Source organism: Onychomys torridus, chromosome 15 (genome assembly GCF_903995425.1).
Source record: "Onychomys torridus chromosome 15, mOncTor1.1, whole genome shotgun sequence".
NCBI lineage: Eukaryota > Metazoa > Chordata > Mammalia > Rodentia > Cricetidae > Onychomys > Onychomys torridus.
The window spans coordinates 42,564,611-42,579,761 of NC_050457.1; the positions used below are offsets into that span (position 1 = coordinate 42,564,611).

General features: G+C 39.3%; 1 protein-coding gene across 5 annotated transcripts in view; it reads right to left on the bottom strand.

Moving 5' to 3' along the window:
* Positions 1-231: 231 nt before the first annotated feature.
* Nnt (nicotinamide nucleotide transhydrogenase) overlaps positions 232-15,151 on the bottom strand; it is a 93,426-nt gene continuing 78,506 nt past the window's right edge. For all 5 annotated transcript variants that reach the window (XM_036207437.1, XM_036207439.1, XM_036207436.1 and 2 more), the window contains exons 20-22: positions 4,745-4,863; positions 3,334-3,449; positions 232-1,350 (exon numbers count right to left, since the gene is read on the bottom strand). In XM_036207437.1, the coding sequence (XP_036063330.1) occupies positions 1,201-1,350; positions 3,334-3,449; positions 4,745-4,863 (385 nt within the window). In that variant the 3' untranslated portion in view covers positions 232-1,200. The remainder of the gene's footprint in view (positions 1,351-3,333; positions 3,450-4,744; positions 4,864-15,151) is intronic.

Below are 15,151 nucleotides of genomic sequence, written 5' to 3' on the forward strand. Positions count from 1 at the left end.
TGTTTTGTTTTTCCAATACTAAGGATTGAACCGAGGACCTCAGGCACACAAGGCAAGCACTCTACCAATTAAGTCATATCCCCAGGCCTTGTATGGGTTAATAACTGCTTTGAGAGACTTAGTACCAAATGGAGAGCATAGAGAGACAAAATTCTAATAATGTACTACATTTGTCTCCACTTAACAGCTTTTGAAATAAAGGTAAAGTCATAAAGCAAATCTAGACTTCTATAAAAGACATGATTTTTACTGGTTCTTAGAGATATGGTTAAAAATACTGTTGCCACTTTTGAGTATCATCAAATTATATATGATCTCAAAAATCACTATGGTTTTGAAAAACAATTCAGTCTTCTAAACAATGAAGAGGGATTAATTCTAGCTATTACAAAAGTCTTCTTCCTCCAGTGTTAATAATGAGTAGAACCATTCAATTTCAGCTCTTTGTCATCAGAGACAAGTCTGTATCATGTTGAAAACATGATGAACTCATTTATTAGTCAAATGACTGCATTCCATTCGAGAGCAGTTAGTACAGTATCACACATCATAAATTGATTGAAATTGGAGCCATCTCCAATTGGCAATGGGGTTTTTAAAAATACAACTAATTATTTTTAAGTTACCTTTTACTGAACATACAAATTGTTTCCAGCATCTCTGAAAGGCTATATAGTCCTTTTACATATTAAAATAGAAGTGAGAAAATAGATATTTGGAATCTAGAATCTAAAGTACTGCCTGATAACCTGAAACAGATTTGGTGTGATTGTTCAGACTATGGATAAAATGCATGAGGACAGGCCAGGAGTTGATAAAAGTTTCAAATTAGTCACATTTGATGAAAAAAAACAAAGCTAAATGCAATGTTCACACTGTCTTAATATTTTCAGACCAAAATACATCCTGAAATCCTAAAAATTCAACTTCTGAACTCATTTTTCTAGGTACTGAAAGGGAATTTAAAAATCCAAGAGGGCTGCATCTAAAATGAGGCTGTTCTTTCACTGTTTACAAAATACTTTTAACTATAAACAGGTAGGTGTTGAAATTGTCAATGCTTTTTGAGGATCAGGGGTCACTGATCTTCCAAATCAGTTGGTTTCCAGGGCTTCTTTGGGGCCTGGAGAGCTTGACTCATCCACTCATGCTTTATTTATCTGTTCCTGCAACTGAAGACACCAGCTTGATCTTTACTATTCACTTCTGATAGGAGTCTCGAACTTTGGCCTGCAGAGCATCACATGTCTTCTTGGCGTCACCCAGCAGCATGGCTGTGTTGGGTTTGTAGAAGATGGGATTGTCCACTGCAGCATAGCCAACACCAAGGGACCTCTTCATGACAATGACCTAAAAACCCGAGAGAGAAGAGATTCTATTCAGCAGGACCTGTTAGGTGCAGTGTTGCCTTTTCCTGCTTTTGTTGTTCTTTTCATTGTACATTACTTTTTTTACTTTTATTTATTTATGTGGCATATGAAAATATAAATGCACAGTTATAGGGTACAAGCAGTATCTCAATACATGTGGGTATTATTCATTACTTAATCAGGTAAAACATGTCCATCTCCTCTGACATTTGTGGGAACAGTCAAACTACTTTAGTCCAGCTTTGTGAAACATCCAAGACATCGCTCAGAACCCAGTTGTGCAAGAGCGCACAGGATTTCTACCCTGAGCGTGAAAAAGACCTGTCCCACTACTAATTATTCAGTACAGATTATTTCTAAATGTATGTTTACATTACATTAATGCTCATTTTTAATCATGCTCTTGTGCCCACTAGAGAAAAGTTCTTGTTAGAAGTTTATCTTTACGTGATAAGATTACAGTGATTTTTCATCCTTACGCTTCTCTCTACAGTGTCTGTGAATAACATTTCCTAATCAGAAAAATAACACTGTCAGGTCATCCATTTTTCCACGAATAAGCTAAAGAAAACAAACGTAGTGCATAAGCTTCCACATGCACATTCTCACATACATAATATTGAATGGGGGAAGTGGTATGATTCTTGTCTATAACTTCCGTATAAACTAAATCAGAAAGTTCCAGGACAAAGACAGGTCAAAAAACAAAATCATTTCTCTCAAGGATGGAACTAATAGAAGATGTCAACCAAACACAATGATGGGGGTCGGCTGATCAGGAAACACTGACATGACATAGACAGACATAATGACATTTACTACAGATTCTGCTATCCTGCAAATGTCAAGTTGATTCTTAAGGAATTAAAAGCCTCTGCATGGTCTTCTGGAACATATGATCTATTCAAAAAACAGAAGCAGTAAGAATGTGCTCATGCAGTATATGACATTAGTACAATAATGCAACTTGGAAGTCTTTCAAATATTGACTACCAGTATGATAATAGCCATATGTGCGTGAGCAAGGACATTTTGGGTCTACTCACTCATCTCAAACAGTACATTTTAAACTCATGCATTTGCAACAAAAGGAGCAAAATTAAAGAGGAAATGTACAGTATGTTACTATAATTCCTTTTTAAGTTATATTTTACTTTATTTTAATTGCGTGGATGCGGTGGGGTATGCAAATGCAAACTTTAGAGTCTGGAAGGTGTTGGAGCCCTAGTCACAGGTGGTGGTAAACCTCCCAGTGTGAGTGCTGGGAGCTGAACTCTGGTCCTCTGCAAGAAGGGTACGCACTCTTAACTGCTAAGCATCCCTCCTGCCCCAACATTGCTATAATTCTTACAGTATAAGCATGGTTCAGGAACAGTACAGAAATGTCCCTCTTCTGGTTTGGAAGAGCACGAAGCCTTTCAATTCTCTGAAACCTAGCAGTTAGCTTTGTACGGGAGCCGTAGGCATGAACGAAGTGTCCTTTCTTGTGCCAGGGTATTGCTTGGATTTTTAAATCACCTCTCTGTTAGACAGTCCAGAACAACATACAAATACCCCATAAAAAAATAAATTGGAAAAAATGTGCTCATCTTGGTATATGAAGGCGATGATACTGACTCACTGTCCCAGAGGGAAGCCATCTGCTTCACTGGACTCAATCTGGAATTTAGCCAGACACATTCCAATTGCTTCCAGCTCTTTTTTCAGCTGTGGTAACAGATTTTGTTAATCCAGCCACATAATCTCATCTGGTTCTACTCACACTGTAGCGTTCACTCAGGTTCTATGGTGGCCAGAGAACAGAAGGAAGCTGAACATGGGGACCTGGCCCTCAGCTGGGCTTACACCCCAGAGCCTTTAAAAGGCATCACCAATTCTCATTAAGTGGCCAAAGAAAGCTTTACGCATATGGATTTCAGGTGACATCTGATGATGAGAATGAATGGTAAGTCTAAAAGTGTACCTGTTTGGACTTCCAGACCTCAAGGACTGGCATGCCTGCAATAATAGAGTTGGGATCTTCTTGAGCTGCTGAATTCACGGTGTCATTAGCTCCAATGACGAGAACCAAATCAGTGTCTATATTGAAAACAGAGAGGAGAGACAGAAAATATAAAACCCAATGGGCACTTACACTTCTTTTTTAGGCAAATTGTAGTGATGTATTAACAAAAACAGATACTTATAAGAGGCTCACTTGTACCAGGTGCTACACACAGCTTTACTAGAAAATGTCACAGAGCTGGAAGCCAGTAGTAGGGCCTGTACAGAGTGAGCTTTCACATCCTGACTAAAGCCTGCTTTATGATGCTTACCCTCCCATCGGATCCACCTAATCTGACTTTATAATTCTTTCATTGTCCCTAAATTATCTTGCTATTCACATGATTTTATAAGATCTGAATCCATTTTCAACTCTTAAAATGACCAATTAAGATGCAATCTAATATCAAATAAAAACAAAAACAAAAAACAATGTCTAAAAGTCTGTACTGTATTAAAACTGTGTCCATAATTCCTGGAACTAGCTGGTTTTACACATAATTTAACAACAGTTAAATTTAAAAAGAAGCGTAAAATTAAAATGACCTAAATTCTCTCTTTAAGGACTATAATTTAAATTATCTAAGGATGTTGCCAGAAATGCCATGTGCATCTAGACATACACACAATTTTGTTGGTTTTTTTTCCCCTCTAATAAACAGTGTTGGTTTCTTCCCCCCTCCACCACCCCCCCTTTTTTTTTTTAGTTTACAGTGGATACTTGCCAGAGGGAGGGAACTGGTCTAATTTTAACAAACATGATCTTGGGCCAAACGTCATTACCATTCCACATCTACACAATGACAGCTACAAAGTACAGTGACTTATCTTATGAAGTCCCAGTACTTATAAATGAAGTGGGGAGGGAGGAGGAAGGGAGGAGGGGGAGAGGGAGGGGGAGAGAAAAAGCACGCATGCTACTTCACTGATCAAGACTTGGTACAATGGAAAAACAGTAACATTTCAGACACCATGAGGAGCCTATGGTGAGTATGTAGTTCAAGGTTACAAGCGACTGAGAGCAGGGACCTAGATTCAAAAGCCAGATCTGTCCAGGTTTCGGGTTCACCTGCACACTCTGCTGCAGGATTTTCGGTACCCTTCAGTTCTCCCAAAATCGTTAAATAAAATTTAACAATGCTTCTGATAATTCTGTTGCAACTGAATAATATCCTTCACTTACCTAACTGTGCCCTTGTATCTGTTATAATCACATCACGCTTTAACTTGTCAGTCTTTGCTAATCCCACAATCATATGCTAAATGTAGTACCACTTCATGCACAATACTTAAAGGGTGCTTGAAATGTGCCATCGACTCATAGTGCTTACCTGGGAAATCACTGTTGATCTCGTCCATTTCTAGCACAATATCATAAGGCACCCCCGCCTCAGCCAGAAGCACGTTAAGCTGACCGGGCATTCGGCCCGCAACTGGGTGAATTCCAAACCTGGACATGAAACAAATGAACAGCTGGCCTTACTTGATAGGCCAAGTGAACAGAGGTTCCAGTATCCCCTCCAAATCTGCACGCCTTGTTCCTGGCACCTCTGCTTTCTCCTAGCTCTATCTGATTTCTGCAAGCAGAAGGGGAATTTGGTGAGAAATATGGTCATTCTATAAATGCTGAAGTTGGAAATTCAGCGTCTTAGGACTTATAAACTATAACTTCATAAAAATAACACAGTAACTTTGAGACCTTATTCTTCCATATATGTCTTAGATGGCATGAACTTTCAACAGTATTAATAAATAATATCCCTGCCTGTTTAAAGGTATTATATTCTCTTATGGTACTTTCTGATAGATCCTAATCTCTTAAAACAGTAAATCGGTCTGGAATTGTTTCCAATTTAAAAGTCAACATTATTCCATCAAATGCTGCCTCTATGTTCAATCGTAGCTCCTATGATAAAAGGCAGAGAAAAAAAAATACTATACACATAGTGTTGAATACTATACACACAGTTTTTCAGAGACTGACATTAAACATCACCAAAGAAATGTGATAGTGACACACTGGAGTATTTAAAAGACAGAGTATATAATACATGGAGTTCTGTAGTTAAAGCAAAGAGACTGAAACATCAAGCAGTTTCTTCCAACCAGACGCACTGTCTTTTGTAGACACACTGTCTTTTGTATAGTAATCCTATTTCTTGGCCACCACACTTACCTTTCAACAAAAAAAGTTGAAAGAGAATGAATGAATGCAGAGAAGAAATGCCACTTGTAGACTCTCAGCCTTAACACATTGAGAGATAATAGAGAGACTGGAAAGAAGACAAGAGAAGGAAAAACAACCCCCATTCTAAACTTTGGAGTTTCTCACCAGCTCAGAGGCAGGAATTCCAGCACAACTAACATCTGCTGTGAAGGTCACCTATATTGAGACAATATTGCTTTTGCATACAGCTATTTCTAACAAGAATGTTAAAATAGCAATGAATTGTCCTTGAGACCTAAGCATATAGGTCAACCCTCACCAGAGAAGCTGCTTCTTGCAGCAGTAATTAATATAGAGTCCCACAACTCAGCGACACGTAGGAAATGACAGACTGTGGAGTATTCAGTCCTAAAAGGGATATCTATATCACACCCTTCTCCTCAAAGCTCAGGGATATATGTGGAAGAGGGGGAAGGAAGATTGTAAGAACCAGAGGTGATGGATGACTTCAAGGAAACAGCATTTTCCAGACACAACTGAACAGGTACACGCACAAACTCACAAGAGATTATAACAGCACACACAAGAACTGTTTATGTTCAAGCCAGAAAAAAATCTCAGCACAGAGGAGGGGAAGTAGGCACAGAATCCAAACTGTAGTCAAGAAACTATTTGCAACTGATAGCTGTTTGGTGAAGGAACACAAGTTTTCTCTAATGGAATGACATTGAGTACATCAACCCTATTCCAGGGCAGGCCTCATGCTCAGGAGTAGTTGACCAGAACAAACTAAACTCCACGAGATTCTTTGGTAGTTTTTGTGGTTGTTGTTTTCTCTTTTCTTTCTTAAGAAAAAGAAAGAACATGAGGTTGGGTAGGTAGGAAGGTGGGGGAGGATGTTGGAGAAGGGGAAGAATACAATCTATATATTGTATGAAATCCTCAATGAATAAATTACAACATTTGGGGGGGGGGAGACTTACACATATACATATGGCTTTACTCTTTTCCTAGACACAGACCTACAATTTTTTAGAAATCTTGCAGGAACCCTTACTCATAGTAAAGGATATTTAATAACTCTTGTCACCTATATGTATATTTTACCAGATTAGAATCCTATCCAATGACTACCAGAAACACCCTATAATCTCAGTCAAAAAGAGAGAAAGAGGTCTAGAGAGATGGCTCTGCAGTCAAGAGCACTTGCTTCTCTTCCCAAGGACTGGAAGCACAGCTCCCAGATCCAAGGCTGTTCACAACTCCAGCTCCAGAGGATCTGGTGCCCTCTTCTGGCCTCTGTACATACTGCACTCATGTGCACATATTCCTACAGAACCTTAATGCTCTCCTTGAACCAACAAATAATCTAGGATATAAGACATCTAAGAGGATATAAGACATCTAAGAGTTTTATGATTAGGACATAGATGTGTGAAGGGAATGTATTATTTAGTCAATCACAAGTAATATTAAAAGTCCATGAACTAGGGTTTTTATTTTAGCTGACAGCCCAATATACACTGTGTTTTTCTTTTAGAATGCTGGGATCCTCTTTGGTTCCAATTTTTATTTAATTTAAATTTAGCTTTTGTTTTTAATACTGTCTTTGTTATCTTTAAATTTCCCTGTCTACCATTTTTATGCTTTAATAGTGATGTCTTGGACCAAGTTAAAATATGGAGACTCTTGAAATATATTAGCTCTTATTCTAACATCTTGATTAGCTACAGACTGCATAAAAACAATATTTCTATTTGGCTAGTTGTGAAGGGTAAATAATCACAAAACTAACCATCATGTAACAATGACTATCCCAAAGGGGGAATCACTTTATATATCTGTTTGCATAATAATTTATTACACTAAGCTTTAGGGTTCTATGTTTGGAGCAAACTACATGTAAGATCATTAAAAGAGAATGCCAATGTTTTGAGAGAAGTAACAGAACACATTCAAATTTGTATAAATATATATGCATGCTGATGAGTCAACATGAGTTTATAACAATTCTGGCCCGTGCAGCTGGCTAATCTCCAAAGTACGTATTAAAATTAATTGTATTAGACACAGGTTGGCCATAACCAGCAATTTCCATGAACTGACCAGCCAAAGCTCATCAATGCTCCATCATCACATAAAGAATATCCAGATCCAGAATTCTAACATAGAAAGACTACCAGCCTTTTAGTCCTTCTCTCTGGGCCATGAAAATGATCCTTTATTACACACATACTTTAAGCACTGAGTCAGCTATCCCTGACAACAGGATTCTACAAAAGAAAAATAACTGCTAACATGGAATCACAGTGATCATCCACACACCCAGAACTTTCTTCATCTCCTCCTTCCCCTCCTGCACCATTATTACAAGTGGGGATCACTGTATTCTTCCACCAGGGGATCCTTGAGCACAAGAGCCACATCTTACTAATCAGTCCACAGTCCCTGGCATTCTATTTCAGGCCCTCAATGCAAAGAAGTGGGTTTTAGACAGAACATCCCAAGAAGATACACTGGTGGATTAAGTTGTCTCTTTCTAATGAAAGAATTTTAGGGTTCAGGTAGCAGTTCAAAGTTCTCATTTGCACAAGCATTTGGACAACTGACTTCTACACCCTTCTGTTTCCTCATGAGAACAGAACTGAATTGAAAGACTCTATGGAGGGTTGTGGGATTCAAATAAGACAGTTAACAAAGAACTTTACCTACAAAGTGCTTTTCACCAGCACCAGACAAATAAAGGCTTTCATAACTGTGGTGGTTTGAATAAGAGTGGCCCCCAAGCTGGGCAGAGGTGGAGCATGTCTTTAATCCCAGCACTCAGGAGGCGGAGGCAGGCAGAGCTCTGTGAGTCTGAGACCAGCCTGGGCTACAGAGTGAGTTCCAGGCCAGCCAGGGCTACACAGAAAAACCCTGTCTTGGAAAACCAAAACTAAAACAAAACAAATAAACCCAAAAAAAGCCCCTATATATTTGAGTACTTGAGAGGAATTAGTAGGTGTGGCCTTATTGGAGGAAGTGTGTCACTGGGGGTGGACTTCAAGATTTCCAAAGCCCAAGCACTAGGCCCAGTGTGTGTGTGTGTGTGTGTGTGTGTGTGTGTGTGTGTGTGTGTGTGTGTGTGTCCCTCCCTTCCTGCTGCCAGTGGATTCAGAAATAGAACTCCCAACTACATCTTCAGATCCATGTCTGCTTGCATGCCACCATGCTCCCCACCATGAATAAAATGGACTAAACATCTGAAACTGTAAGAAAGCCCCAATTAAATGCTTTCTTTTATAAGAGTTGCTATAGTCATGGTGTCTCTTCACAGCAATAGAACAGTGGCTATGACAATAACCCAACATAGTAATTACAATATTCTGTTCAAATATCCTTTGATAATATAATGTTCATCACACTCAACAATTAAGAGTATATTTTCTATGTTTACATATTCCAAACCAACACACATTTTTACCTTACAACAAATGTTAGGGTTGGTTTTTTTTTAGCAACACTCTAGGTTGATTTTCTAATTTTTACCTTGAAATGCTAATGTAGTATATAGTAAATATGGATATGGTCTCCCAAAAACCAGAAGTCTTTGTACTTGCAACAACAACTACAAAACCTAGAGAAATAATATAATCAATATAAATTAAATCCAATAATTATGAACATTAGGCTCATGGGAACATTGTACTAATATTCAGAGACATGTTTATGCTGATGGGGTCAAATTTCAGAAGTCCATAGTCAACCATTCAATAGAAACAGTAGGCAGAAAAGTATTGCTTTCTTTGACAGACACGGCAAAGAACATCACCAGAGTCACAGTAACCTCTGCAAGTTTCTTCCACACTTTTTGTTATTTTTGTCTTTCAACTATGAACATTATAGTCTTTGGTGGAACCTTATATAACAAAGAAGCTTAGCACTCAGTTACCAATTAAAAATAGGCTCAAGCCCTTTGGGGGGAAATGGAGCAATCTACTCTAATGAAACAACCCAATCTGCTGGGACTTTTTAATTAGCCAAGAAAGAAGAAAAACAAGTACGAATGTACACAGAACAATTCATTAATACCAAGTCACTGGATAAAATCTGGGAAGGAAGCAATTCAAAAGTATTTTTTAAGCTTCTTTTATAATCGACGAAGACATAAACCTGTTCTCACAGCTTTTTGCAACCTTACATTAGATTTCAAATACTGCATGTTTTAAAAGAGACACAACAACATGAATTCCCGTGATCACAGGCTCTGAAGACAGTATGTCCTAACCAGGGTTCACTGTAGCAGCTGTTCTTGGACATGTGGAGCTATTAAAGATTATAAAACATGGGTCCTACCACAACTGTCCAAATAAACCCCATTTTCCTTTTGACATTATGGAAATGTCTGTCTAGGTCAGCTATGAAACATGAAGAATGGCTTATTGAATTGAGCATTCTAATTCAACAATTAGACAAAGAGCCTAAGCCCAGTGGGGCCCCTTCCTAAAGCTTCCAGAATTTTCTCCAGTTTGTAGACTCTGAAACTTCAAACACTGAAGGGCTCCCTGAGCATTTGTTTGTTTGTTTTGTTCTTTGTTTTTGTTTTTTAAGACACACTTTATAACCTTCAACCATTTGGTTTTAACTCTTTATAGTCACTGTGCGAAATTGTTTCCATATTTAGTAGTATCTTTGAAGGGTTAACTTCCCTTACTTTATGGTTATTTTCATTTTAAAAGCAAGCTGTAAAATGGGAGCAATGCATACTGACAATATTTAGAATTCTGCCTTCCCAAATCCATTGCCTCACAATTTTCTGAAGTGTTTTGGGGACTAGTAAATTAGTAAAAAGGTAGAGAGAAAAGTAAAAAGAGGATTCATTTGCTGGAAACCTACTTCTATTTTAAAACCATAAATATTTCTAAATCATTAAAACTGTTGTCATGACTCCTAACAGTGGGAGCAGGGCTGTCTCTGACTCTTTTGCCTGCTTTGGGGTCCCTTTTCCTCCTACCTGGTTGCTTCGTCCAGCATTAATAATGAGGGTATGTATCTAGTCTTTTTTTCTTTCTTTCTTTCTTTCTTTCTTTCTTTCTTTCTTTCTTTCTTTCTTTCTTTCTTTTCTTTTTTGGTTTTTTGAGACAGGGTTTTTCTGTATAGTTTTGGTGCCTATCCTGGATCTTGCTCTGTAGACCAGGCTGGCCTCGAACTCACAGAGATCCACCTGGCTCTGCTTCCTGATTGGTGGGATTAAAGGCGTGTGCACCACCGCCTGGCATGTCTAGTCTTATTGTAACTCGGTTATGCTAAATTTGGTTGACATCCCTGTGAGGCCTGCTCTTTTCTGAAGGGAAACAGAGGGGGAGTGGATGGGAGAGGGGGGAAGGGAGACCAGAAGGAGTGAAAACTGCAGTCAGGATGTAATATATGAGAGAAGAATGAATGAATGAATGAATGAATGAATGAATGAATGAGAGAGAAAGAAAGAAAGAAAGAAAGAAAGAAAGAAAGAAAGAAAGAAAGAAAGAAAGAAAAACTAAGCCAGGCAGTGGTGGCGCATGCCTTTAATCCCAGCACTCGGGAGGCAGAGCCAGGTGGATCTCTGTGAGTTCGAGGCCAGCCTGGGCTACCAAGTGAATTCCAGGAAAAGGTGCAAAGCTATAAAGAGAAACCCTGTCTTGAAAAACCAAAACAAAAAAAGAAAGAAAGAAAGAGAGAAAAACTATTGTCATAAAAAGTTTTCTGTTGCCTCCATATCCATCTGGAAGACAGGCCTAACTGTCACATTCAAGAAACACAGTGTGGTATTCTGAATGTAATTGGCCCCCATAAGCTCACAGGGAGTGGCACTGTTAGGAGGTGTGGCCTTGTTGGAGTAGGTGCGGCCTTGTTGGAGGAAGTGTGTCACTGTAGGGGGTAGGCTTTGAAATCTCCTATACTCAAGCAAAGCTCAGTGTTACAGTTCACTTCCTGTTGCCTGTAGATCAAGATGTAGAACTCTCAGCTCCTTCTGCAGCATCATGTCTGCCTGCACACACCATGATGTTCATGGACTAAACCTCTGAAACTGTAAGCCAGCCTCCATTAAAATGTGTTCCTGTATAAGAGTTGCTGTGGTCATGGTGTCTCTTCACAGCAACAGGAACCCTAACTGAGACACACAGCTTAGTCATCTTGGACATTTTCTAGCTTTGTTTACTCCTCCCTGAGACTGATCCCGATTTGTCCCTGTACAACTGGTACTATGCTGCAGTCTTACTGTAGCCCGTAGATTCCTATCCACTTTCTCTAAATTCATGGAACAGAACTCCTCACAGAGAAATTGTTTGGTTACTGCCTTGGACCCAGCAAACACCTGGGCTTATAGGATGGTCTCTGTCTCTCTCTCTCTCTGTCTCTGTGTCTCTCTCTCCTCTCTCTGTCTCTCTGTCTCTGTGTGTGTGTGTGTGTCTCTCTCTCTGTCTCTCTCTCTCTCTCTTGCTCTCTCTCTCTCTCCCTTTCTCTCTCTCCCCTCTCCCCCCACCACTCGGCTGTTGACTGAACATGATAATTTACCTCTAATCTTCCCAGGTGGCCTTAATCTACGACCCTCTTTTCACGGGGATTTGTAAGTAATAAACTGTTCCTGTGATGTCTGTCACACAATTTGTTAGGCTTCCTCCTCTGTCTAACCCAGCCAATACACCCTCTTCATTGTAGGCCTCTCCTAGGGACTGGTCCTTCTAGGACCTTAAAGTAAATGTCTCTGGAAGGTTGTCACTGGCCTAGTTATCGTTGTATAGATGGCCCTGTATTTTTCTGATGTGGTGTTACTGAAGATTTCTAAATACTTTGGTTTTTTTAACTATTTAAATAGAATATTGTCTTTGAAAAAAGTAATATATTAATAACTATAAGCTTTTAAGTGATATAGCAGATTACAACCATTAAAATAGAATAGTTATTTGGAGTTACATCAATCATATAAACATGGTGTTCTGTCACAGAATGCATTAGAAATCCCACTGTAAATGCAATAAATGGTCCTTCAAGGTCCTCTGTATTCTACATTTGCATGTGACAATAATCTGTTCTAAGGAGGATCCCTGGAAGTAACAAAAGAATTCACTACTAGAGTCAATAGTTTCAAATTTTAGTTATACATTTCTCCTATGGAAAACACGGCAGACTAACTAAAAAGAAAAGATCTTTTCATCTATCAAATACTTGTCAGAATTTTTGACTGACGGTCGTAAGTCCCTTAAAAACACAAGGGATGGGAGTTTTTTACTATTTAATTGTAGTAAACTAATTTGAAATTAAAACCTTCTAAAATATGAGGTCAGCATAGTAAATGTTACCCAAGTCATCTTTGGTCACTACCAGGACCAGCTGGGTGGGGCTAGACTTTTCATCTGAAAGAACCATGGTAATGACATTAAAAAAAAAAAAAAAAAAAAAAAAAAATTCCTCCATAAAAATCAATCACTGTGAAAGATCATGCAGTCGCTCTCTGGCGAGGCTTCTCAAGCTAAACACAGATACTGCATTCTCTAAAATGCTGAGCGTTACTAGAAGTTCAGACAAAGTCACTCAATTCAATTCCAAATGAAAAGAAATACTTCAGTTCATTTCCTAGGGCTTGCCAGCATGGGGATAATGCTTTATACCTTCCTTTCTTCATTTGAAGGCAATTAAGAGCCAAACGTTAACACGGGTTCTGAAATCTGGTATTCATCCATATTCTTTCCTTCCTCAGGGAGGAAAAAAATGTTATGCAAGTCAAAGAGCTTCAGAAAGTGTCTCAGGGGCACAATTTTTCTAACATAGAATAATGGACCCTGTTCTGTGAATATGAGTGAAGAAATGCTTGACAGTCTACAGACATCTTTCCATCTGTCCATGTAGCATACAGCATTGGGCCACTCAAAGAGATAACAAGTCCTCCAAGTTGATCAGGTGCAACAATCCCATCTGAATGTCAAAACAGTCCTCTGTCTTTCTCACACCAAGGACACTGTGATACAGCCTGGCCTTTCTATAACTGGGCTAAATCCAGCTATCTAGCCCAGAGTGGCAACCAACTGCCGACTTTCTGTTTCTAAAATAATTAACAAGACCTCGAATGGTGATGTCAGGGTGAAAATTAAACTTCCACTTCTGACTAATGTTCTAGAATATTATACTCTGGCATATTGGAGTGGTTTAGTTTAAATTATGCATAATTTCATCCATTTGCCTGGATAATAATCCTGTTGAATGCTCTTGGAATGCAATAGCTAACAAGCACCGTAAAATAACAATTAGAAGCAAGATACAGAAGAATCCAAAGACGAAATAGGAAGAGGGCTTTTATTTACACTGCTCGTCCACATGGTCTCACTGAAGAATTAGAATGCGCTGAGTTTGTTGTAGCTAATCTTAAACTAGAAGTCAAAAACCACCCCATGGTCAGAAACACTGACTTCATCTGCTATGAAGGAGTGTTCTTCCTCAACTGACATGCCCGAGGGTGGAGTGGGATGGAGGGGCAGTCCAAAGGAATGAGTCCTAGAGAAGACATTACAAAGTGCCTGAAACTCTAGCTGTTACCACAGACGGTCTTTGCTATATCCATCTGGAGAGGGCAGAGGACGGTAAACCTCCAAATGATCCGGAGAGACAAGACGGCTGTGACTTCCAGAACTCTTCCCTGACACCCTTGATCTGGGGGATTGCTGACGATCTTATTATACAAAGGGTCAAGTCTACATGACTCGCTTTGCTTCTCTGTCCTCCCTGACACCGAAGGGTTACTGATGTGCACAACTGCACACAGAACCTCCTTCCCACCCTCCTACTGTGTTTCTCAAGCAGGCAAGCCACCTGCTGTAACTAGAACTGGCCCAGTAATCTATGACATCACTCTTCTTCCTCTTTTCAGTGAGCATCTGAACTTGCCAGTTACAGATGTCCCCCCAGTTCAGAATTGAATTCTGGAATCTACAACCTATAGCACTATGGTGGTTAGAATGACAATGGCCCCCATAGGCCTCACATGTTCAAATGCTTGGTCCCCAGTTAGTGACCTGTTTGGGAAGGATTAGGAGGTGTGGCCTTCTTGGAGGTGTGTCACTGGGGATGGGTTTTGATATTTTCAAAAGCCCATAGTGGGCCAAATTCTCTCTCTCTCTCTCTCTCTCTCTCTCTCTCTCTCTCTCTCTCTCTCTCTCTCTGACTGCTGCCTGTAGATCAGAATGTAAGGCTCTTAGCTACAGTTCCTGCACCATACGTGTCTGCTTCCTGCCATTATGATCATGGACTAACCCTCTGAAACTGAAAGCTATCCCCCAATTAAATGCTTGCTTACTTTTATAAGAGTTGCCTTGGCTATGGTGTTTCTTCACAGCCATAGAAGAGTGACTAAGATAAGCACTATGAAATTTGATGTTTTATTCACTGATCTATCCCCCAGGACCCAGAATAGTACCTGGAGCAAAGTACTACAGGATTTGTTTGTTTGGTGATTGATCATGAATATCAATAGTCATGTCTTTAAGAAAAGAGAGCTACAGAACTATCATGGGATAATGCCAGATAATGCTGATCTTTATTCAAATACTCCACTAGATCA